The sequence below is a fragment of the Ictidomys tridecemlineatus genome, chromosome 1, assembly GCF_052094955.1.
Source record: "Ictidomys tridecemlineatus isolate mIctTri1 chromosome 1, mIctTri1.hap1, whole genome shotgun sequence".
In the NCBI taxonomy this organism is placed as follows: Eukaryota; Metazoa; Chordata; class Mammalia; order Rodentia; family Sciuridae; genus Ictidomys; species Ictidomys tridecemlineatus.
Window position 1 is genome coordinate 91760401 of NC_135477.1, and position 26449 is coordinate 91786849.

Consider the following 26449-nt stretch of genomic DNA (forward strand, 5'->3'; position numbering starts at 1 on the left):
GGCACTCTAACACAGAGCTATATCCTCAGCTGCCTTATCTGTTTCCTTGTTTTCTATTTTAGATAATTCTTTTTTCAAGGCTCCCCTCACTCCCAGTACTGGGAAGTGAACCCAGAGTGCTCTACCACTGAGCTACATCTCCAGTCCTTTAATTTTATTTAGAGGCGGGGTCTCCCTAAATTGTCCCAACTTGCCTTGAACTTTCTATCCTCCTGCCTTACCTTCTTGAGTAGCTGGGATTATAGATATGTGTCACAGGGCTAGGTTCTTTTATAGATAATTCCTAAATTTTCCCCTGATACTCAGTTTAAGCCCATTACAGAAATAAGCTTTTTCTCTTATACTTTATGAAAGTGCCCCTGTTTTCATATGTAAGTGCTTCCTCTTGATTCCATGTTGATATTGATAGTTTTGGTTCACTCACCTTGACAAGGGACTCCTCTGGAGAGGAGTTGATGGTCAGAGTGAGCAAGTGCCCCTTCAGCTCCCTTACTACATTTAGATTCTTCCTCTAGATGTTAGGTTGGAGAGCAGGAGGATGTCTATGACCAAATATATAAAGGGTAGATTTTTTTTTTCCTGTACTCAGAAGAAACTTTCCTTTCCAATTGATAATTTATTTATTTATTTGGTACTGGGGATTGCTTCTGGGGCACTTAACCACTGAGTCACATCCCCAGCCCTTTTAAAAACATTTTGAGGCAGGGTGTCACTAAGTTGCTTAGGGCCTTGCTAAATCAATTGTAACAGGAGTTTACTTGATGTTTTGACCATATCCCTTATGGCTTTGAAACTTGCCTGTTTTTTCTTTTTCCTAATCTCCTTCTCCCTGATCTTCTCCTCCTTGATCTTCTTTTCCCCAACCTTCTCCTCCCTCATCTTCTTTTCCCTGATTTTCTCCTTCCTGATCTCATCTCCTAAATCTCATTTTCTCTGAATCACTGCTATAAAAGCCTCTGTTCCTGCTGATGGGCAGAATCACAGTCTTTGGGACAGGAGTACTCTGTGTTTCTCCTTTGCTAGCAAAGCAATAAATTGTCTTTTTATTTTTTCTGAAAACCACATTTTTTTTTCTTTATCCATTATTGATGGACACCTGGGCTGGTTTCATAATTTTCAGTCCTTTTTACTTTTAATTTAGAGACTGGGTCTTGCTAATTTGTCCAGACTGGCTTCACACTTGTGATCCTCCTTGCCTCAGCCTCCTGAGTGGTTGGGGTAATGGGCATGTGCCATTGTACTTTGCTTACTACTGACTTGGTATCATAGCATTCAGTTTACCACATGGCTTTACTTTTTATTTCTAGCCATGCATGTTACATTATTTAGAGAGAACTGCTTTAAAGGAGGATTACTGGGGCTGGGGCTGTAGCTCAGTGGTAGAGTGCCCACTTTGCACATGTGAGGCATTGAGTTCGATCCTCAGCATCACATAAAAATGAAGATATTGTGTCCAAATACTAATATATATATATATATATATATATGACACACACAAAGAGGATTACCAATGGGTGTTGGAAACTAATAGAGAAAGTGCAGCTCAAAGTATTTCTCTGAAGGGAATACAGAATGGTGAAGTGAAATGTCTTCTTATCTTCTTCCTAATGGTATGTCCTGCTATAGAAGTCAGAGCAAACATCAGCTACCAATAGAGATTCTTCACTTCCAGTCCAGGTACAATATTGCCTCCTGTTTAACTTTGATTTGGGATATGTGTTATGGAAGAGAGAGAGAGAACTGAACCCTGCTGTCAAGACTGACTGGACTGGGTGTGCTGGATGTGGTGGTGCATACCTATAATCTCAGTGACTTGGAGGATGAGGCAGGAAGATTGCAAGTTTGAGGCCAGCCTTCATAATTTAGGGAGGCCCTGAGAAACTGAGACCCTGTCTCAAAATAAAAAATAAAAATGGGGATGTAGTTTGGTGTTAAACCCTCCACTCCCTGAGTTTTATCCTCATTATCAAAAAAAAAAAAAAAAAAAAAAAACTGAATAGAATGCCCCTTTTTGGATGCTTCCCTGAGCTCTTTATTGGATTGCCCAGGTCTATGCCTTCCATGCCCCACCCAGGCTGCCAAATACCTTAAAATTCAGGTTTTTTTCATTAACTCTATCAAAATGATTCATTGATTTGGTCTTTCTCTGTTTCCATTGAACCCAGAGGCACTTTACTACCAAGCTAAATCCCAGATTTTTCATTTTATTTTTTAAAATTTTAAGACAGGGCTTCACTTTGTTGCTTAGGGCATTGGTAAATTGCTGAAGCTGGCTTTGAACTTGTGATTCTCCTGCTTCCCAGATTGCTGGGATTATAGATGTGCCTTGGTCTCAGTTTTCTAGCATGAGTATCCCTCAGATTTTCTCTGATACTGATTAAAAATGCATATTTTGAGGCCTGCAGAATCAGGTAATCTTTTTGGCTAGGGCCTAGGATTCCACATTTAAATTGTACCCTGGGTGTCTCCTTGCTCTCTAAATCTGGAAGACTTCTGCACAAGGAACTTGCTAGATAAGTGGTTAACCAATCTAAGTGAATTCAAGCCAAATTGTCATTAAGGTAATGAATTGATCAAAATAATCCATTCCTATATTTATAGTAAAGTAAAATTCTTGTTAGGAAGGACAAGTAGAGGAAGTTGCCTAACTTTATTAGTCAAAAATGATCTTAAATATTTAAAATACATAGCATGTTCTCTGATATTCACAGTTTTGTAAATGATCTTAAATTCTGAGAAATTTAGTTATATTTATTACAGTGATTTGGTCTCAATTTTGATTCTGATACACACTGATTTATAGATTCATCAAAAGAAATGTCTTGGGCTGGGAATATGGCTCAGTGGTATAGTGCTTACTTAAGTGTATGAAGCCCAGGATTCAGTGCCTGATGCCACCAAAAAAAAAAAAAAAAAAAAAAGCTGAGAAAAGATAGATTTTTTGACAAAAACAACACCACAAAACAACAACAACAACAAAAAGCAAAAAATTAGCCAGTGTGATGGTTCATGCCTGTAATTCTAACAAACTCTGGAGGCTAAGGCAGGAGGATTGGATATTCTACATCAGCCTCAGCAACTTAGTAAGATCCTGTCTCAAAATTAAAAATAAAGAAAACAATAATAAAAGACTGGGGATGTAGCTCAGTGGTAAAGTGGCCCTGGTTTTAATCCCCAATGCTACAAAAACAAAACACCCCCCCCATTAGATTAAAAATCATATATAAGCCAGGCATGGTGGCACATGAAAGGCTGAGGCAGGAGGATACCAAGTTTAAGATCAACCTAAGCAATTTAGCAAGACCCTGCCCCAAAATAAAATGGGGCTGGGTATGTTGGGGATGTGTCTTAGTGTTTAAGTGTCCCATGGGGGTTCAATCCCTAATATAAAAAAATCACAAACAATATATGGAGAGTGTGGTAGTGAAAAAAAGTTTTTAATTGAAAAGAATCATTTGAACAATTATTATAAATAAAGTTAGAATTCACTGGGTCTGCTTTTCTGAAAAGACATTTTTGGATAGCACCAGAGTAAGTTTCTTCATATTGTCTTGTCTGAGGGTTATCCTATAGTTTGGAAAGACTAGGCTTACTTGGTAGGGAAAAGTCATTTCTCCCCAATCTTTAGACTCTACTGAAGCAATTGAAAAAATATTTTGAAAACAAACCCCCAAAACCAAATCTTTTCATTTAGAGTAAGAATCAAGCAAAATAAATGTATTAACAATTTATACTTTATGACAGGAGCTCTGAATCATTTTCTAAGTCTTATTTAAAATTAGAAATGAGAGGTTTATTGTTTAAGATGAGATCAGTATTGAAATTTGTCTTTTTACCAATAGTTCACATGTGTTCTGTTGTTAACTGTTCTGAATTTAGTTTAAGATTGCTTAAATCTGGAAACACAGGGCACTTCACATGTCTTGGGTTTTTCATTTGCTAAGTAAGGATTATTCTTGCTTAATAAACTGCAGTTATAGTTATTCCTGTTTTTTGCTCAAGTTTTAGCTGTCTCATAATAGGAAGCTCTAAGATTATAATTTCTGCTTTAAATAGTCAGTGAATTTGATAGAGGATCAAAGAGTAAAACAACTTGAAAAGTATGTATGAAAGTGTTGATTGAATTATATTTTCATCTTTATGACTTGAAATATTCTTAATCAAAGAAACAATTATTCAATGGTATTTCATTATTGTACATTATGGTGATTCAAGTTGAGATAGATATCTTTTTAATATATATTATAGTTTCTGATTTTGTAATCAAGCAGTGTTTGTATTACTGTATATAACATCCTTCAGCAAAGCCTAGTCTGTACATGATTTAAAAAGTCTTCAACTAAATATTAATTAGTGTTTTGATATTGAGTCATCTTGCTTGTAGCACAGTGCTGTTAATTAGATAAACTGTGGCTATTGAGTGAAATTTTATGTTTCAACTAACATTTTCAATATTTCAATATCCCAAGTAACTGGAGGGCTTAAGACATAAGTGTGTTTACTTGTTCTCTTTTGTTATTAAGAGCTTAGGGGGCTGGGGTTATGGCTCAGTGGTAGAGCACTTGCCTGGCATGTTTGAGGCACTGGGTTCGATTCTCAGTACTGCATATTGATAAGTTCATTAAATAAAAGTTCATCAACAACTAAAAATAAATAAATAAATAAATAATAAAAAAGTGCTTGCTTACAGTCAGGCATGGTGGTGCATGTCTATAATCTTAATGACTTGGGAGGCTCTGGCAGGAGGATAGAAAGTTTGAGATCAGCCTCAGAATTTAGTGAGGCCCTAAGAAACTTAGTGAGATCCTGTCTCCGTATAGAAAATAAAAAGGACTAGGGACCTGGCTCAGTGGTTAAATGCCTCTGGGTTCAATCCAGGTACCAAATAAATAAATAATTAAATTAAAAAGTCAAATTTTTTTTTAATTTAATACCTGTTAATAGATCTCAGGATAATCATCATACAGTTGGATGAACTATTCTGACTTTCCATGTCAGTCTTCTGTTTTATTTTCAGTATTGGGGTACTGAACTACACCCCCAGCCCTTTTTTGTTTTTCTGTGACATGGTCTCACTATGTGGCCCATGCTGGTTTTAAACTTGTGATCCTCCTGCTTCAGCCTTCCAAGTCACTGGGATTACAGGCATGCACCACCACACCCAGTTTCCAATTTAGCTCTGCATCCTAGCTCTGAGGGATGGAATAGGTTCTTTTGCCATCTATGTGATGCTGATATAGAGTCACTATTTCCAGTCTAGATTTTTCTTTTCTTCTGAGTTCAAGGCTTATCTTAAAATGCCTGCTAGACTCCTTTACTTGCACATCCCACAGACATTTCAAACTCCAATTCATTTTTGGCTAAATGAATCCTACCTCTCTAAAACTTGTTCTTCCTCTAGGGATTTCTGTTGTAGTCAGTACACCACCACATACAGCAGGAAACTTGGAACCATTTTTGAATCTTTTCTCTTCCCTCTCCCTCACATACCAAAGCTTGTCAGCAGTAATAAGTATATTATCAAAATGATACTGATGCCAGGCACAGTGGTACACACCTGTAATCATAGAGACTTGGAAACCTGAGGCAAGAGATAGTAAGTTTGAGGCCACTCTTGGTAAATTGTCTCAAAATAAAAAATAAAAATAAAAAAGACTGGGGATAAAGTTGAGTGGTAAGGAACCCCAGGGTAAAATCCCTGGTACCAAAAAGAAAAAAAAAAAGTTATGAAACCCAGGTTTAGAGTCTCATCTCACTGAGAAACCAATGTCAGAGAGGAGTGTTAGGGAGAAAGGATTTATTCAGTGGCTGAAGAATGGAGAAGAGGGAGCTTTGCTTACAAATCAGCTTCTCAATTTCAGTGGGTGGAAAGGCTACAGATACTGGATAGGAATAATGAGGGAGAGGGATAAGCTAATAAAGGGGAGGAATATTCATGTCTTTTCTGGGAATCAATGGCAATCTTCCAGGAACTTGAGTGCCACCTTTTGTCATTCCTTTTATAGTCTGGTGTTTCCAGTTATGGTGGCTGGTAGGTGCCTTCGAGGAAGAGTGGCGTGGGGGAGGGAGACTACACAAGTCTAGGTCAAGATAGCCCTGTACTACTGTTTAGGACAAACATTTCTCAGATGATTAACATGTCTACATTCAGAGCTGAGTAGAATCTGACCCAAAGATTAAGGCAACAAAGGAGACAGACCCAATATGAAGACAGGGATGCCAAGCCTTTTCCTTCCTTTCCAGTCCCCCATCAGATATCTGTAGGTCTAAATGAAGAGTTAGTGTTTTCAGCACTGATTTCAGGTCCCCAAAGAAAAACCTAGTCAATGGTTGGGCGTAATCTACAGCAAAACTAGTGAGGGAGTAATAATGTATTGCCCAGCTGTGTGATCTCCCCAAATTATTGATTTTTAAGTCAATTAAGGACAATTGAAGCCATGCCTGGGTGATGCATGCCTATAATCCCAGCAACTCCAGAAGCTGAGTCAGGAGGATCACAAGTTCTAGGCCAGTGTTAGTAACTAAGCAAGGTCTAAACAACTTAGTGAAACCCTGACTCAAAATAAAAAGGGCGGGGGGGATGTGGTCAGTGGTAAAGTGCCTCTAGGTTCAATTACCCAATTTCTGAATTCCTCCCTCCTCTTCTGCTCTACCACAAATCTTTGGCTTTATTTAGCATCACAGTGTCTCTTGGATTACCATAAAAGACTTTCACCTGTTTCATTCCTTCAGGCAAGACTGCAGAATCACTAGAAGTCAGAATGCAAATCTGATTAGTGTACTTCCACTTTCAAAACTCCTATGAACCCTCTGGCTAGGGACTCTGGTCTTTATCAACACAAGTTCTTCTAATACCCTCTCTCCACCTCTAAATTTCAAACAAGAGTTCCTCAATTTAAAAAAACTTTCTCTTTATGCAGTCTTTTACAAATTCTGTTCCCATCATCTCCCCACTTTTGTTTGGTTAACTGCTTTTTTTTTTTTTTTTTTTTTTTTTTAGTATTTTTGTGATGTCACTTTCTCAACTTCTGTCTGCATTGAATTTTGACAGCTTTAAAACCAGAATTCTGTGTGTAATCTGGAGATTTCACTTACATTTTGGAATTTTGATGAATGCCTCAGTGGGAGTCCCTGCAATTGTGTCTTCTGCATTACCCTCCTGCGTTGGTGCTTTCTTTTCCTAGCCTGTTCTCCCACTCTCCCAAAAGCACATATTCATAGTAAAGAAATTTATCTTAACTCAACCCACCTACTACATATTCTGTGATGTATGTTAAAAAGTGTTTCTAGGAAACTGAATTCTGTGGTCAAAAGAGAAACATTTAGCTAATGGTTCCCATACCACACTATGCCTTGTGTATCTCCAGCTTGGGGGATGGTTCATACAATGTGGATTGGTTTTCATATATAAATCTCAAATAATAGTAATATCTTTATTAGTGCCGTGCCGCTATAAACTAGATTGTATTAAGTGTGTTTTGTAATGCTAGTGGTTGAATCCAGGGCCAGGCAAGTGCTCTACCACTGAGTTTCATCCCAAGCTTTAAAAGAAAGTGGGCTTTCAGAAAAACTCTGAAGCCTTTTAAGTGGAAGCTACTTTTTTCTCCATCTCACATGACTCTGGGTGTGAAGATTGCTGATAGCCCCCAAATTCCTGATACCAATGTTTGGTGATTACTTCCTTCAACCCTCATGTAAAAGGCCCTACTCCTTTGAGGCTCATTTAATTCAGTTCTACAAGTTATGGCAAGGTCAGTTTTTCTTCTTACCTGCTATCTCTGTTTAGTGGTATAACCTTTAGTGTCACCTTGAGAAGGATGCAAGCCTCATGTTTCTTTAAACTTCCAGATCTCTCATCATGTTCATCTCCAAACTACTATATGTACTCACTCCCATGGTACTCACAGCTGAGACCATCGGATTCTAATATCTATATAGTCTTCCAATTTTTTCATTTCTCTCCTTTTACTACAGTTCTTTAATTTTTCTATATCTTTTTTTTTGAACTCAGGTGTGCTCTACCACTGAGTTACATCCCCAGCTCTTTTAATGATTTATTTTTTGATAGGGTCTCACTATGTTGTTGAGAGTCTTGCTGAATTGCTCTGAGGTTTGCCTCAAACTTGAGATCCTCTTGAGTCACTGGGATTACAGGTGTGCATCTCTATGCCCAGACCTTTTTGGCATCTCATATTCTTCAATTCTTCTATGTTTTCTCAGTCCCTTCAACCTCTTTCCTACCTAACCTAGATTTTTGAGCTATTCTCACAAGCATTTCCTTTCACCACCTATAATCTTGTCCTTCTATTGAATCAACCCAGCAAAAACACAACTTTTTTTTAGTGGTGCTGTGGATTGAATCAGGGCTTCCCACATAGTAGGCAAGTGCTTTAGTATACAACTATATCCCCAGCCTCCAACTTTATATTATTAATAATGTACCTTCTCTGTGCTGATTCCCATACCTGGAGAGGGGAAAGCTGAACACTCTGAAGACAATCTCAACAATTCAGAGTGTGGCACTATAAATACATGGTCTCTACCCATGTTGAATCTTCACTTCCATCTGCTCACCCTTCATGCTGTCCTCTTGCCACACACAGTGGTGCACACCTATAATCTCAGTGACTTGGGAGAATGAGGCAACAGGATCACAGGTTCCAGGCCAGCCTCAGCAACTTAATGTTGACCTTCCATTTTCCTCACCAGCAATTCCAAATCTACACTAGTTTTCTTGGACGTTCCCCTTTCTCTGAACTCTTACTCTCTACAGCATGTTACCTGCCCCTGCATCAAAATGTCTTGTGACTTCTTCCTCAATTTTCAGTCTCCTTTTAAAGACTTCTCTGAATTTTATAGATATCAAATGCCTTTTCTTCACTTGAAAGGGGCAAGATGTCTAGTGTATTGTTGAAGTCATCCTTCTGTGCCAAAACCCCTATCATGATGGGAGCAGGGATGCTTCATGTTCGGCATACTGCAGTCAGTAGTTAGTGTTACATAAAGAGACTGGACATTGTGACAGTTAATCTAGTGTGTTGTTGAATGGAGATTAGTTAAGAGAGTTTCTATTGTAGCTGGGCATGTCTGTCATCTCAGCAACTCAGAAGGCTGGGGAAGGAGGAGCACAAGTTCTAAGCCAGCCTCAGCAACTTAGGCCCTAAGCAACACAACAAGACCCTGTCTCAAAATAAAAAAATAAAAAGAACTGGCGGATGTAGCTCAGTGGTAAAGTGCCTCCAGGTTCAATCCTCAGTGCCAAAAGAGAGCAGGGTGGGGAGGAAGAGAGTGAAAGTTTCTACTATAATTGTTTTTCTTACTTATCTCCCTTTGTTCAAGGAATATATATTTTTTCATTTAAAAAATATTTAACCTCTATATAAGCACAGTGCCTACTATTTAATATATACTCAATGTGTATTTGTTGGACGAATGAATATATTCTTATATAGGCTATACCTACCAAATCTGAATAAGCAGAACACTGATTTGGAAATCAGCTATTATAGACAGATTATTGGCCCTGGGTCCAAATAGTTTTTTTCTCCCAGTATTGGTGATTGAACTTACAAGCACTCAACCACTGAGCTACATCCAGCCTTTTAATTTTTTAATTTTAGATAGGATCTCCCTAAGTTGCCCAGGCTGGCCTCGAACTTGTGAACCTTCTGTGTCAGCACTCTGCCCCTTCCCATGGCTGGGATTATAGGGATGTCCACCACATTGGGTCAAAATAAACATTTTACTAAGTATAGGTTCTAGTAAAATATAATAGTGAGGACTTATTCTATATTCAACATCACCCTTGTCATTATTAAAAACATAGATGCGGGGCTGAGAGTGTAGTTCAGTGGTAGCATACATTTTTAGCATGCATGAGGCCCTGGACTCGATCCCAGAACTCAAACAAACAAACAAACAAAAAAATCAAAAACAAAAACAAAACACCAAAAACCAAACTAAACAAACCAAAAATCAAACAGAGGGAGAAAACCTCTCTATATACATATTTGTTACAAATCTAGGTTTTGAGTTTTCTTGTTGACTGATAAAGGAAATGAGAACAGGGTGTGAAAGATGGAAACAGACCATTTTTTGGAATGGCCATGAAGTTATTTTCTATATTATTGTATAGCTCAAACTTTGTTTAAAGAAATAAACCAATTAACAGAATTCCTTTTAGTATTTGTTCTCAAGCTGTTGCCAATACTGAGTTTTTATATTGCAGTTATCATTTAAAATGGAAGAAGATGAATTTTTTGGAGAAAAAACATTCCAGCATCATTGTTCAGAATTCATTAAACATTCACAACAGATAGGTGATGGTTGGGAATGGAGATCATCAAAGGTAAGAATAGAAAATTTTATTTCCTATTTCAGTTTAGAGTTACTTATTTTTGCTTATGAAACCTTAGTAATTGGCCAGGCCTGGTGGTGCTGGCCTTTAATTCAAGCTACTCCCAGGCTCAATCAAAAGGATTGTAAATTCAAGGCAGCAGGGCAGGATGGTATATGTTCTGAAAGCTCAGTTACTCTGGAGGTTGAAGCAAGAGGACTGCAAGTTCGAGGCCAGCCTCAGCAATTTTGCAAGTCCCCAAGCCACTTAGCAAGATCCTATCTTAAAATAAAAAATTAAAAGGACTGGGGATACAGCTAAATGGTAAAGCATACCTGTGTTCAATTCCTAGTACCCCCCCCCCCAAAAAAAAGTAAATTCATGGCTAGCCTGGACAACTTAGTGATACAGTGTCTAAAAAAAAATAAAAGTGTGTGGGAAGAGGGCTGGCTGAGCTTGCTGCTTGAGTTCAATCCTTAGTAAAACACATACAAGAACAACAAACAACAACAACAACAAAAACAACAAACCTGGGCTGGGGATGTGGCTCAAGCGGTAGCGCGCTCGCCTGGCATGTGTGCATCCCGGGTTGGATCCTCAGCACCACATACAAACAAAGATGTTGTGTCTGTCGAAAAACTAAAAAATAAATATTAAAAAAAATTCTCTCTCTCTCTCTCTCTCTCTCTCTCTCTCAAAACAAAACAAACAAACAAAAAAACAAACCTTGGTAATTAAAATTAAGGTATAAGAGGTGGGTTGATTTAATAAAATACTTTGATTGAAGGATGTTTTAAAACAGATGTTTATTTTATTATTTCAACTATATTTACTCATTATTATTGGGTGAATGAAGTATTATCTAGAAAACTCCTCAGGTGACCTGCTTTAATTTAATGGATAAGAATGCTTATCTGACTGATTCTTCTCTCATGCTTTACATTTTTTGTTTACATTATAAATTGTCATAGAAAACAATTGTGCAGAGAGTGAAAACATAATCCTGAAACCAAACTGTAGTCAAATAGGCACAAATTCTGAAATATTAGGGACTTTAGTAATTGGGGATATCTTAATAATGTAAACACATTCCAAAACAGTTTTTAAAAATTATATTTAGATATAACATTGAAGTGTATATTTCCACATATACAACGAGTCAATTTTTCTGTAAATTTTTTTTTCTTCCCTTGCAGTGGTGGGGATTAAACCCAGTGCTCAGACATATGAGGCAAGCCTTCTACCACTGAGCTATACCCCTAGCCCCTGCCAAAAACTTTAGTTTCTTCTTTTTTGTTTGTTTGGATTACACTCAGGGTTGCTTAACCATTGAGTCACATACCCAGCCCTTATTTATTTTATTTAATTTGTGTATTTAATTTTTTTTTAATGTGGTGCTGGGGAAGCACTCTATCACTGAGCCACAACCTTGGCCCCTTATTTTATTTTTTGAGACATGGTCTGTAAATTGCTGAGACTGGCTTTGGTTTTGTGATCCTCCTGCTTCAGCCTCCTGAGTCACTGGTATTATAGGCATGTTTCACCATGCCCTGCTGCCAGAAATCTGTTTCTTAGAAAAGTTTTCTCTTCTTGACATTTATCTGACTCTGGAAAAGTGATGAGTCCTGGTTCTCTGTGGGTTAATTCTGTTTCATCTGTGCACTCAGAGAAACTTGAGAACAGTTTTGAACAGTTTCCCATGATATGGAACTGATCCAAGGAGATGCAGGAATTGATCAGGTTTAGAGTGTCACTGGGGAGAAAAGCCATGATATCCTTTTGGGTTATATGCCTATACTAAGCTTTGACAGAGATGTTCATTGATCATTCAGAGGTCAGTCTCTTATAGTAGGTTCCAGCCCACTCTCTGTTAGTGATTGGACAGGCCTTAAGCCCTTAAGGAATCTCCCTGTCCAGTATAATGTGACCTAGTTTTTACCTTATTATTATTATTTTTTTTGGTACTAGAGGTTGAACTCAGGGATATTTTACCACTAAACTACATTCCCCTACATTCCCAGGTTCCCTCTCCTTTATTTATTTATTTATTTATTTTTTTAAAATTTGGGAGAGGGTCTTACTAAGTTGTTGGGGCTGACCTTGAATTTGCAGTCCTTCTGCCTCAGCCTCCTGAGTTGCTGGGATTACAGGCATGTGCTATTGTGTCCTGTTTGTTCATTCCTTTTAGTAATTTCATTCCAGGTATTTAATAGTTTTGTTTATTACTGTGTTTGAATTTTCACTTATCTTTTTTGTTTTATTTGTAATGCTGGGAATCAAACAAAAGGCCTCTTGCATGCTAGGCAAGTGCTCTGTCACTGAGCTATAGCCCAAGCCCTTGACTTTTAATTCGTTTTCCTTCTGTGATTATTGCTGATATATAAAAGAATGAATACTTTTTTTGGTATTAATTTTGTATTCAGTCACCTTAGTGAATTTTCCTACTAGTTTTAATAGTTTTTCAGTCATTTCTCTCAATTCTTATAGGTAGGATGAGATCTTTTGCAAATCAAAGGTCTTTCTTTGTTGTTGTTGCTTTGTTTATTTTTCTTAATTCTTTTATATATCCACTAGAAAGTTATTAATAGTGATAACAGATCTCTATGTCTTGAGCTTGATTTTTATATTAATGCTTCTGATATATGATGATTAAATAGAAGGTTGGTGGTTTATTCCATCAAATGATTTGTTTTTATTTTTTATTTTTGGTTAGGGATTGAATCTAGATTCTCATCCATGCTAAGCGCAATCTCTACCAGTAAATTACACCCCCAAATCAAGTATAGGTTTCTGATTCCTTTTGATCTGTAATAATTTATGTGGCTATACCTTGGGAACTTTCCTTTTCATCAGTTTTCTTTTGGGTAGTACTGAGGATTGAATTCAGGAGCACTCTACCTTCACCCACATCCCCAGCCTCTCTCCTTCCTTCCTTCCTTCCTTCCTTCCTTCCTTCCTTCCTTCCTTCCTTCCTTCCTTCCTTCCTTCCTTCCTTTCTTCCGTTCTTTCTTTCTTTTTAACATTTTTTTAGTTGTAGAAGGACACAATACCTTTTTAAAACTTATTTGCTTTTATGCGGTGCTGAGGATTGAACTCGGTGATGAGGATTGAACCCAGTGCCTCGCACATGCTAGGCATGCACTCCACCACTGAGCTACAATCCCAGCCTTTTTTTTTTTTTTTTGAATTTTTAAAATTTGAGACAGGGTTTCACTAAATTACTGAGGCTGGCCTTGAACTTGTGATCTTTCTGCCTTAGTCACTGGAATTATAGGCATGAATAACTGCACCTGGCATCACCAGGTTTTCTTTTGTTTTTTCTTTTTTAAAACTAGAGTCAGGATGATAAAAATTTCTGTTACCATTTCAGTGATCTAACAGAATGGTGAAGGTGAAGGTGAAGTATGGAGCTGCACTTCTGTGTGTGGGTGAGGTGGGATGGAGGCTGGAGAGAATGTTCATGAGGGAAATTATATCTGTCAGAAGTTTCTGAACTGAAATTCTAAACCAATGCGTGGAGAACCAGTTTTCAGAATTTGTCTTTATTATTGGTCTATGGCTTATTTTTATTTTATTATTATTATTTTTATTATTTATTATTGCTTTAGTATTGCTATGGCTAAGTCTAGTTTCTTATTTGTTAACACTGACTGCTGCATGAGGAAAATTCTCTGCTCCTTGGAGTGAGAGTTACACCTTTAATTAAAGATAATTCTCTTTCATGTGGGGGTGAGCTCATGGATAGTACCAAAACTAAATAAAACTTTTCAGATGAAATCTCTATAGCCCTAGGGCTAGGAATGCAAACTCAATGTTTGTGGAGACCAAGGTGGTAATGTTAATGAGTCAAGCTGCCAGGGACAAAACAATATGGAGACCCAGGGCTAATGCTTGTGCTCTGTGCATTGCCATGTTGGAATGTGTGTCCAAAATGTTACCAAATCTTGGAGCAAAAGGGAGTTCTTCATGGAAATATGTATATTTCAAGAACAGTAAAAATTCAGATTTGGGAGGAGAAATCTCTGAATTTTTAAATGTTGGCAGCTAATTTAGAAGATATTTTTTGAACCTCAGTGAGGCATGTTATATGAGCTGTGGATGGTCAGTTTATGACTTCTGGCATTAGGTGTTTGCATAGTGTGACTGGTTTCTTACCCAGCCCTACTTTATTACATTCTATTGGTGTGAATTAGTGACAGGGCCTCTAGGATGTCTCTACCCTAGTTCAAGACTCTATACATCCTCCTCATTTGTACCATTCAATAGCCTACCAACTCTTCTCCAATTCACTGGACAAATTGTAGTCATGGTTAACCTTTCAAAATATCTTTGATGGAGTCCCATTTTCTACATGATTTTTTTCCCTTTGTGTTCAGTCTGAGTTCTATTTATTCTATCACAGAATATAGAAACTCCATAACAGAGTGTTCAAGATTCTATATTGTGGCTTTCTGCTAACTTTCCAACTCTACTACCACTCTAAAACTCATTTCCTTTTACTCTTTTTCCAAATTCCCAGAAATGAAGGAAAAGCTATTTTGAAAAATAAAGAAATTTTTATCATTGCTACCAAAGTGGGAGGGGGGATATCACCAAGTCATCATAAATGTTGATGATTTTCTGAAAGGTGAACAACAAGATTGAAGGAAGAAATTAGCTCCTGAAGCAGGGTTTAGAGAGGACTGTAGTGAAAGGCGAAAAGGGTAGTGGAACAAAAGGAGTGCTTCAGATTCAGAGGCTATGGACCCCAATACAATTCTGAGTTCCTTTCTCGCTGATATTTTTAAAAATATTTTTTTTAGTTATTGATGGACCTTTAATATATTTGCTTGTTTGTATGTGGTGCTGGGAATTGAACCTAGTGACTCACACATATAAGGTAAGATCTCTACTGCTGAGCTACAACTCCAGTCCCTTTTCTCTCTGATTTTATAAATTGTTTTGAAGTAAAAAATAAGTTAACACACTTTGATTAAAGCCTTTTCCCACTTATTTTGGATAATAAGATAATCAGTTTTACCCTTAGTCTTTTTTCTTTTTCTTAGTAATGTTCAAGATTCACTCTTACTTTAGCTTTTGCAGTTTGTAGACTTGGTACTTTTATGTATTAGAAAAAATGTTAGGAGAAAATATATAAATCATTAATATTTTCTTTAGGGTCACCCTAAATCATGTGGCTAATGGATACTTATTATGGTGAATCATAAAATATGTCTATTAGCATCTTCATTCAAAGTTGTTAAGATTTTTAGTTGGTATGGTAGTGCATGCCTGTAATCCCAGCTGCTTGGGAAGCTGAGGCAGAGGATCACAAGTTCAAGGCATCCTGTCTCAAAAAAATAAAAATAATAATCATGATAATTTAAAAAGGGCTGAATCTGTAGCTTAGTGGTAGAACACTCCCTGGGTTAATCCCCAGTGCCACAAAAATGTTAGACCTGACTAACATATTATGAATAAGTCCCAAACATTTTATGGAGAGAGGTGCTTAGAATTTCAGATGGTTTTCTACTTTAGTTTATTTTCTCTTTGGTACTGGGGATTTAACCCAGGGGTGCTTAACCACTGAGCCACATCCCCAGTCTGTATTTAATTTTTTTTTTGAGACAGGATCTTGCTAAATGTCTTTGCCTTCTAGAATTTTTCTAGTGTTTTGTATTTATTTTTTAATTTGGGAGCTCAGTTCTGCGATTCTGCCTTTCAAAGATTATTAATAAAATAATTTCTCATAGGTTTTCAACATCATTGTCTCCCTTTGGTATAGCAGAAACAGAAAGAGAATATTTGGACTCTGAAAACAAAAATATCTTACTTTTTTTACTGGATCATTTTTCTCTCTCATTCTTTTGTTGTTGTTGTTGTTGTTACCTGGGATTCAGGGGTACTTAATAATTGAGCCATATTTCCAGTCCATATTATTTTTGAATTTTTTATTTTTATTTGTTTTATTTTATTTTTTGTAGTTGTAGATGGTCAGCATGCCTTTATTTATTTATTTATTTTTTTAATGTAGTGCTAAGGATCAAACCCAATGTCTCACACGTGCTAGGCAAGCGCTCTGCCACTAAGCTACAGCCCCAGCCTACTATTTTAAAATTTTGAGATGGGTCTTGTTAAGTTGCTTAGGTCCTTGATAAATTTCTGGGGTTGGCCTTGAACTTGTGATCTTCCTGTTTCAGCCTCCTGAATTGCTGTGATTACAAGTGTGCACAATCATACCTGGCTTTTGTATAGTTCTTTTTTGTGTGTGCCAAGGGTTGAACCTGGTGAGACTGGCTTTGAACTCTTGATCCTCTTGCCTCAGCCTCCTGAGCCACTGGGATTACAGGCATGAGCCACCACATCTGGCTTGTATGATATTCTTAAGAATTAAAGAGCCTCTTTACTCCATTAATTCCTTGTCTCTTCAGTTAAGCCTACTTGTTTATATTTTGAAATATACATAGCAATACATGAGTTTTGATTACCTCTACTACAGTTTAGGAACTGGTTATTGAAGAGTCTTTTCCCCTAATTCATATAGAGTAAAAAAACATATATGTATATATTTTTTTAATTTTTTAATTTTTAAAATTCTGGGCATTAAATTCAGAGGTACCTTACCACTGAGCTACATCATCCCCATTTTTTTTTTTTTTTAAACAGGGTCTAGTTACATTTCTGAGGTTGGCCTCAAACTTGAGATCCTTCTGCCTCAGCCTCCTTAGTTGCTGGTATCATAAGTTTGTGCTACCTGCCCAGCTATGTAGAGTAAAAAAAAATTTTGAGGGATGGATATTGAGAATTGAACACAGAGGCATCTTATAACTGAAACACGTCCCCAGTCCTTTTTATTTTTAATTTTGAGACAGAGTCTCACTAAGTTGCTTAGGGCCTTGTTAAATAGCTGAGGCTGGCTTTGAACTTGTGATACTCTTGCCTCAGTTTCCCAGGCTACTGGGATTACAGGTGTGCTCCACAATGCCCAGCCTGCAATATAACATTAGTAATAAACACTAGAAATATATTTCCTGTATCTGACAAGATTAGTTTTTCATTAGGTCTTACATTTGCTGGCAATATGTAAATCCAAGTGGGCATATCTATCAGAAACAAAATCAAATTAGAGAGTGAACAATTGAATTCATGTATTAAATAGTTACTTTACTTGCCCTACCCATTTACTTTTTATTTATTACTATTATTATTACTATTTGATTTTTTTTTAAATGGAATCTTACTGTGTTGCTCAGGCAGTTGTCAAATTTATGGTTTCAGTGATCCTCCTGCCTCAGCCTTGCACATAGCTGAGACCACAGGCCCACACCCATACCAAGCAATTCATTCACTTTGTGTTATTTATGCACTGTTATACTGTTTTACAGTAAGCTGTTAGAAGTAATTATTATTATTTGAAGGGTGAACTATTAAGTACCCATGTAACCAAAAGCTGGGTCCTCATCCTTGACACCAACCAACAGTGAAGACATGGTCTTGAGAAAAAGAAAAATGTTTTATTGCTTTGCTAGCAAAGGAGAAACACAGGGGACTCCTGTCCAGAGCCTGTGACTCTGCCCATCATGGGGAGCAGGGGGTTTTAAAAGAGGTGATTCAGAGAAAATGAGATTAGGAAGGAGAAGATGAGGAAGGAGAAGGTTAGTGAAAAAGGGAGAAGATGAGGAAGGAAAAGGCCAGGGAGGAGAAGGTTGGGAAAAGGAAAAAAACATGTACATTTCAAAGTGACAAGGGATATAGTGAAAGTATCAAGTGAACCCCTGTTACACCCATTTAAAAATTTAGTTTCTGTGTACACAGTATGCTTAGATTCTTTTCTGAGATTTAGTGACACTTTCAAGGTTCACTGAAAGAAATAAACATTTCCCACAGGTTCCTTAGGAACAGTGTTGCTTTATGTAACAAATGCATGTGTTTTTTTGCAATACTTATTTTTGCTTAACTTTTTTCATTTCCTCCTTCACCAAAAGCCCTGCTCTTCCTCCTCTTCCTTCCACTAGAGATTGAATTCAGAGGCATTGTACTCCTGAGCTGTATCCCCAGACCATTTGTTTGTTTTTTGAGAAGGGGGATTGCTAAAATGCCCAGCTGGCCTTGAATTTGCAATCCTCCCACCTCAGCCTCTTGAGTTGCTAACATTACAGGCATGTGCCACCACACCTGGCCTTACTTTTATTCTTCTTTTAATTTACTTGTAGATTTATATATACTCTAACTAATAATCCTTTTCATGGAGATTATGAACATGTTACTGCTATTGGGTAATGCTGTATTTGTTTAAATATCTACTGTGAGTTAATGAAATATCATTTGTGGCTCTAAATATCACTAGATAAAGACTAAATATACTGCATTCATATAATTTGTTGATGAGACTAAAGTAGATTTTTTATAAGCTCATTTTTGGAGATTAGGAGGAAAATGCACTTGGAGCTGCGAGTTACATTTTTGTAATAAACATTGAATCCTAGTTAGTTATACTAGATTTTTGTCATTCATTATTTATTAAGAGCTATGATTTGTCTCTTAAGCATATGCAAATCTTAAGCAATCATTTCAAGAAGAAAGGATTGTAACAATTGTGAGTTAAATACTTTTGAATATTGTTTTTAATTTTTTTAAATTTTTTTTTAATCCAAAACGTGTTTATTGGTATGGTTTCTTATGCATCTTGATTCAGATTGCTTTTTGTGCTACTTCCTCCTGAAGAAACATTCTTCTGTAAACCTTGCTTTTCCACCTGTAGGCTGGCAGAGGACAGCCAATACACAAATCTACTTTTGTGCATAACTAAAAACTGTGGTGATTTTATAGCATCCTGGGCTTTTCACATCTGTGAAATAGGAATTGCGGCTCTGTACCAAGTGCTTCTTCTTCTGCTTCCTCCTCTTCTCTTCTGGAGAGGTGAAAGAAATTCTTTTTCCAAACCATGTTCTTATGGGGAGTGTCACTGCCAGAAAATTGAATACTGTTTTTGTTTGTTTGTTTGTTTTGTACCAGAAATTGAACCCAGGGGTGCTTAAACATTGGGCCACATCCCCAACCCTTTAAATTTTTTTTAAAAAATTTTGAGTCAGGATCTCACTAAGTTGCTTAGGGCCTTGCTAAATTGCTGAGGCTGGCTTTGAACTTGCAATCCTTCTATATCAACCTCCCGGGCTGCAGGTATTACAGGCATGTGCCACCACGTCTGGCTTCTGTAAGATGAACTATAATGTTTCTTTCAATATGATGGTTATTTTATGTTTTTAGGTGACCAAATCACAATCACGGGAACACAAATGAGTATAATTTTTCATGCATAGTTACATGAATAAAATAATTAATTTTGTCCATGTGTAGTACTGGGGATTGAACCCAGGGATGCTGTACCACTCAGCCTCTTTTATTTTTATTTTATTTTTTTGAGACAGAGTTTTACTAAGTTGTCCAGGCTGACTTTGGACTTGGGATTCCCCTGTCTCAGGGGAATTGCTGAAATTTCAGGTGTGCACCACCATTCCTGGCAAATGAAATATTTAATGCTATAAACTAAAAGAGGTATCCTATATCTTGTTCTGCAATAAGGTAGTTTTACCACCGAGGCCAAATTATTTAAAATGTGCAGGGTTAAGATTCCCATTTTTGAACAGTTCAGTGGACACTGCTATTGCTGAGTTCATTTCCTTTTTTTTTTTTTTATTTTAAGTATAAATGACTGCTTAGTCTTTTTCCTGGTGCCATTGGGTTTCAGTTAAATCTTGTGTAATAGGGAGCCATTTTCTATCTTTAAAGTGATTTGCTTGTCTGATCTATTTTGAATTACTTTCATGTTTGAATTTAGAAAAAACTTTCTTTAAAAAATTTTTTTTAGTTGTAGATGGACAAAATACCTTTATTTTACTTATTTATTTTTATGTGGCGCTGAGTCGTCGAACTCAGTGCCTCACACATGCTAGGGAAGTGCTCTACCACTGAGCCACAACCTGAAAAAATTTTCTTGTATTTCTTTTTTTTTTAATATTTTTTTTTGAGAGAGAATTTTAATATTTATTTTTTAGTTTTCGGCGGATACAACATCTTTCTTTGTATGTGGTGCTGAGGATCCAACCCGGGCCGCACGCATGCCAGGCAAGCGTGCTACCGCTTGAGCCACATCCCCAGCCCCTCTTGTATTTCTTATTACCAAGATCTGAGAAAATGTTTCCAAGTACAGACAAAATTGTAATCATGAATATTTGCAAAAATGAATAGGAAATTCAGGGTGAATTATCTTATTACCCTACTATAATTGTGGTTGTTTTGGTTAACTTCCTTATATGTAGGCTTTCATATTAGATACCTATACTCTTTTAAAATTTTTTTTTTTTTTGTAGTTGGACACAATAACTTTATTTTATTTACTTACTTTTTTTATGTGGTGCTGAGGATCGAACCCCGGGCCTCGTGCATGCTTAGGTGAGTGCTGTAGGCGAGCCGTGTACTGCTGAGCCACAACCCCAGCCCCCTGGATACCTATACTCTTAATTAGATAAATATTTCCTGGTTGAGTTTTTGTTTATTTTTTTGGTACTGGGGATTGAACTTGGGGAGCTTTATCATTGAGCTATATACCCAGCCCTTTTTATTTTGAGACTGAGACTCACTGAGTGCAAATTGCTTAGGGCCTTGCTAAATTGCTGAGCCTGGCCTTGAACTTGCAATTATTCTGCCTCAGCCTCCAGAGTTCTGAAATTACAGGCATGCACCACCCTGCCTGGCTTCCCAGTTGAGATTTTAATGGGTGTCTCTTTCAATTTACAAATTTGGAGTACAATTTCATATCTATAGCATCATATTCCCTCTTAGGAATATGATGTTTACTTTTTAAAGTCTTCTGTGGAGTTTAAAATTTTCTTCATATAGGCTTTATAATTTATTTAATTTGATCTGGGTAAGAATAGGATAGCTTTAGATCTGTTGTTATTCAGAGAGAGAATAGGATTTTCCCAATTTTAAATTCTAATAGGTTATTGATACTATGTAGGAAAGATAGTGATTTCTTACTGATTTTAATAGTTTTAAAAATAATTCTTCAGTGAATTATATGTCATCTGACAATGAAAATAATTCTTTTCCAACACTTATGGCTTCATTTTGGTCATATTGTATTATTTATAATTGCAGAACAAATTGTACACTGCAGCAGAAATTGCATTTAATCTTGTTTTGCAGCATCTCTTTTATGCTCACAATGTTCTGTAAGTACACAGGACAGTCTTATTTTCTTCATTTTGTATAGAGATAAGTAAAATAAATGAATAAACTTAGCCTCAAGATAAAATTTGATGTGTTCAAATTTGAAGTAAAACTAGAACAAGAATCCAGGTCTTCAAACCACTATTGTCCATATTTCTTAATGTGATGTATTTCTCTAAAAAGCAAATTTGGGAGGTGGGGTCGGCACAGGAGATTGAATTTAGGGCACTTGATCACTGAGCCATATTCCCTGCCCTATTTTGTATTTTATTTAAAGACAGGGTCTCACTGAGTTGTTTAGTGCCTTACCAAGTTGCTGAGGCTGGCTTTGAACTTGGGATCCTCATGCCTCAGTCTCCCAAGCCACTGGGATTACAGTGTGCACCACTGTGCCCAGCTAAAATGTAAATTTTACTTGAAGTTTAATTATGTAAATAATCTCATGAATTATATCTCAAACTCAAAACTGAGCTCATTATTTTTCACCCTCCATATTAGTAGCTCTATCTGAATTTTTTGTTTTAGTATATGGCTTCATCATCCTTTTGGCTTAGGTCATAAACCTAAAGGCTTTTACATTCCTCTGATTCCTCAATACCTAAACTGAATGGGTAATCACATCAGTTTATTCTACCTTTGAAAATCTAATTGGCTTACCTCTGCATCCTCTGCCCTTCTTGCCCATCAATACCATCTTTATTCAGTCTAATACAATTCCTCTCTTTGTTACTGATCTTGCTCTCTGTCAACTTGCCTTCCACCTTGCCAAAGTGATCTTATAAAATGCAATTCCAACCCATTAGTCTTTGGTTAAAGTCCTTTAATGATTCCCCATTATTTCAGGATATAATTCAGGAGACTACTTAGTGCTTATGTGTGTGTGTGTGTGTGTGTGTGTGTGTGCATGCGCACATACATACATACATACATACATACATACATACATAAATACATACATATGTCTATTTTGGTACCAATATCATGCTGTTTTTGTTACTACAGCTCTGTAATATACTTTCAGATCAGGTATTGTGATGACTCCTGCTTCACTATTCTTGCTTAGTATTGCTTTGACTATTCTGGAAGACCACAGACTTTGAAACTAAAAGCTTTACTACCATATGTGCTCAGTTTATCTGTAACTGAAGGTGAAAATATGCCATTCAGCAGATCTCTCTCTCTCTCTCTCTCTCTCTCTCTCTCTCTCTCTCTCTCTCTCTCTGTGTATGTGTATGTCACATACACACATATATACTACAAGGGATTGATCCTAGGAGCATTTTACCACTGAGCTACATCCCCAAACCCTTTTAATGTTTTATTTTGAGACATCACTAAACTGCTTAGGTTTTTGTTAAATTGTTGAGTCTGCCCTTGAATTTATGCTCCTCCTGTCTCAGCCTCCCAAGTTGGAATTGCAGATGTGAGCTTCCACACCTGATCATACAATGCTCTTGCCTTAAAAAGATGTGCTTTTTGGAGTCTGATTTATTTATCTCAGTTTTATGTTTGTGCATAACTTAGTTGCTATGTCAATGATTGATCAGAGGTTGTGTCCTTATAACCTGAGCCAATAGGTCTTTCACCATTCTTGACAGATCTTTTGGTAGGTTGAAGAGCATATGCAAAGCTCGAGCAGTTTAAAAGTCTGCCCTGTCTTCTAATTTCTCCCATATTCCTGTGCCTGTGCACAGCCTCTCCACCAACTAGGATGTATGGACTGCTTACCACCCTTGGTTTCCCCTATGCATGGAAGGCAGCCAGCCAGGATTGTGAGCAGAGTTCATGCAGTATCTTAGTGCATCTCTCATTTGCAGGATCTCCCTGTTACTTTTCTGTTTATGTTGCTGATTGATTGCTTGTCTTAACTGGGATGGCTAATTGAGACTTGCTACTGATGTTGCTACTCTTCTGGAGTTGCTGCTGGATGGCATATTTTCACCTTCAGTTACAGATAAACTGAGCACATATGGTAGTAAAGCTTCTAGTTTCAAAGTCTGTGGTCTTCCAGAATAGTCAAAGCAATACTAAGCAAGAATAGTGAAGCAGGAGGCATCACAATACCTGATCTGAAAGTTTACTACTGAGTTGTAGTAACAAAAACAGCATGATATTGGAACCAAAATAGACATGAAAACCAGTGGAATAGAATAGAAGACACAGAAACAACCTCAACAAACCTATAGCCATCTTATATTTGACAAAGTTGCTAAAAAGATATCTTGGAGAAAAGGCAGTCTTTTTTAACAAATGATTTTGGTAAAACTGGATAGCTATATGTGGAAAAATTAAGTTAGACCTCTCTCTTTCAACCTGCACAAAACCCAGATTGAAATGGATCAAAGACTTAGGAATTGGACCAGAAACCTTACAACTTCTAGAAGAAAACAGGATCAATACTCTATCATATAGGTGCTGGCACAGACTTCCTTAACAAGGCCTCCAAAGCATAAGAAATACAACCAAGAATCAATAAGTGAGATGACATTAAACTAAAAAGCTTCTGCACAGCTGAGGAAACAAGAGTGTGAAGATAGAGCCTACAAAATGGGAGAAAATCTTGACCAGTTACTTCTCCAATAGGGGATTAATATCTAGAATATACAAAGAACTAAAAAAGCTTAATACCGAAAGAAAAATAACAACAACAACAATAACCCAAATAACCCAATCAATAAATGGGCAAAAGAACTAAACAGAAACTTCTCAATAGAAGAAATACACAGAGGCCAATAGATATATGAAAAAATGTTCAAAATCTCTAGTAGTCAGAGAAATGCAAATCAAACTACATTAAGATTTCATCTCACTCCATTCAGAATGGCAGTTATCAAGAATACAAACAACAATAAATGCTGGCCAGGTCGTGGGGTGAAAGGAACACTTGTACATTTGTAACAGGGGTTCACTTGATGCTTTGACTATATCCCTGTCACTTTGAAACATATATGTTTTTTTTCTTTTTCCCAATCTTCTCCCTCCCTGATCTTTCTGATCTTATCCTTCCTGATCTTCTTTTCCCTTCTCCCTTATCTTCTTTTCCCTGATCTTCTCCTTTCTGATCTCTCCTCCCTAATCTCATTTTCTCTGAATCACCTCTATAAAAGCCCCCTGTTCCTGATGATGAATCTCAGTCTTTGGGACTGAAGTCCTCTGTTTCTTCTTTGCTAGTAAAGCAATAAACTGTCTTTTTAATTTTTCTGAAAACCATGTCTTCGTTATCGGATTGGCATCGGAGACAAGGACGGAGCTTTCGGCAACCCATTGTTGATGGGACTGCAGACTACTACAACCACTCTGGAAAGTGGTTAAGAGATTCCTTAGAACTAGAAATGAAACCACCTTATCTCCCAACTATCCCACTCCCAGGTGTTTTTCCAAAAGATCTAAAATCAGTTTAATACAGCGACATACCCACATCCATGTTTATAGCAGCATAATTCACAACAGCTAAATTATGGAATAACCCAGATGATCATCAATAGATGCATGGATTAAGAAATTGTGGTTTATATATATACAATGGAGTCCTTCTCAGCTATTAAAATAATGAAATTATGGCATTTGGCAGTAAATGGATGGAAATGGAAAATATCATTAGCCAAACTCAGTAACTCAAAGATTGAATGTATTCTGTCATGCAGAAGCTAGATTAAAATAAAGGAAAGAGGTAGAGAATGATAAGATTACATAAGGAGCCAATCATATATAATTAATAGACTAGTGAAAGGAAGTCTAGTTAAAGGAAGGAGAACTTGGGGGGTGGGCAGGAGGGAAAGGGAAAGAGAAAAGAGGTGATCATAAACTGAAATCGATTTCCATGAATGTCTAAGTTTGTTGGGATGAACCCAAGTACTAAGTTTAACCATAAAGATCTAATAAAAAAACAGTCTGAGGTCTTGGAAGAACCATTGCGCTGATCACCTGGGAGAGATGGGAGAGGCTCCAAAGAGGAATGCCACAAACTAACATTGTTCTTGCTTGAATTCCAAAAGTTTTTCATAAGTAAGTACTTCTTCCTCTTGTTCTCCTCCTCTTCCTCTTCCTTTTTTCTTAGAAAAAGGATAAAGGAGGTTTATTGCTTTGCTAGCAAAGGAGAAACACAAGGGACTCCTGTCCCAGAGGCTGTGATTCTGACCATTGGCAGGAAATGGGGGTTTTTAAGGAGATGATTCAAAGGCCACATTCCATGTGTTGTAATTTACTTATTAATTTAGGAGATCATCACTTCTGAGATCTGGTACTATCCCCAAAGTACGGATTAGTTCATTCCTATGGTGGATGTGTACTAAAGGACAGATATAGCTGCCTAAAATGGGGAAGAGAGGTAATCCTTTTTCCCCTGAGATTAAGGAGAGGAAGAGATTTGGAAGTAGCAGGGAGAGAGGAAGAGAAAGAAACATGTCCATTTTAAAAATAAGTTGCAGTGGCAGAGTAGCAAGGGCTATATTTAAATTTGTTTTAATTGAACATGAACACATTACCTTTGTTTTACTAGTTTATTTATTTTATGTGGTGCTGAGGATTGAATCCTGTGCCTCATGTGTGCAAAGCAAGTGCTCTACCACTGAGCCATAACCCTATCCCAGCAAAGGATATATTCAAAGCATAAAGTTGGCCACTGTCACATTTCCCCACTGTCAATTTCTATATTCCATTTCTATCAAAAAATGGGTGATGACATCACCAAATTGCTTCCTGCTGAAAGAGGGCAAAGTTGGGGGAAGTAACCCAAAGATCTTGTTCTCTATCAGGTTGGGCTTGGGCAATTAAGGGTATTCAGCATTAGAGCAATCCAGAGGCATGCAGTGGCAGATGGCAGGTGACTGGACAAGGCGTTCATAGTGCAGAGATCATGCTAAGACAACAAAAAATGAGACAGCAAAGCATTGCTTTTTTGTA

General features: G+C 37.1%; 1 protein-coding gene and 1 pseudogene across 14 annotated transcripts in view; one reads left to right on the forward strand and one right to left on the reverse strand.

Moving 5' to 3' along the window:
• The window catches only part of Atg10 (autophagy related 10), a 263608-nt gene that overhangs the window by 5133 nt on the left and 232026 nt on the right, over positions 1–26449 (forward strand). For 9 of the 14 annotated variants that reach the window (XM_078044575.1, XM_078044561.1, XM_078044590.1 and 6 more), the window contains one exon: positions 10229–10348. In XM_078044575.1, the coding sequence (XP_077900701.1) occupies positions 10323–10348 (26 nt within the window). In that variant the 5' untranslated portion in view covers positions 10229–10322. Of the gene's footprint in view, positions 1–1626; positions 1678–10228; positions 10349–20737; positions 20768–26449 lie in introns of those variants that run through there. The other 5 variants (XM_078044545.1, XM_078044577.1, XM_078044548.1 and 2 more) reach the window with 4 other exon arrangements.
• Positions 19024–19508, reverse strand: LOC120885377 (small ribosomal subunit protein eS27 pseudogene; annotated as a pseudogene).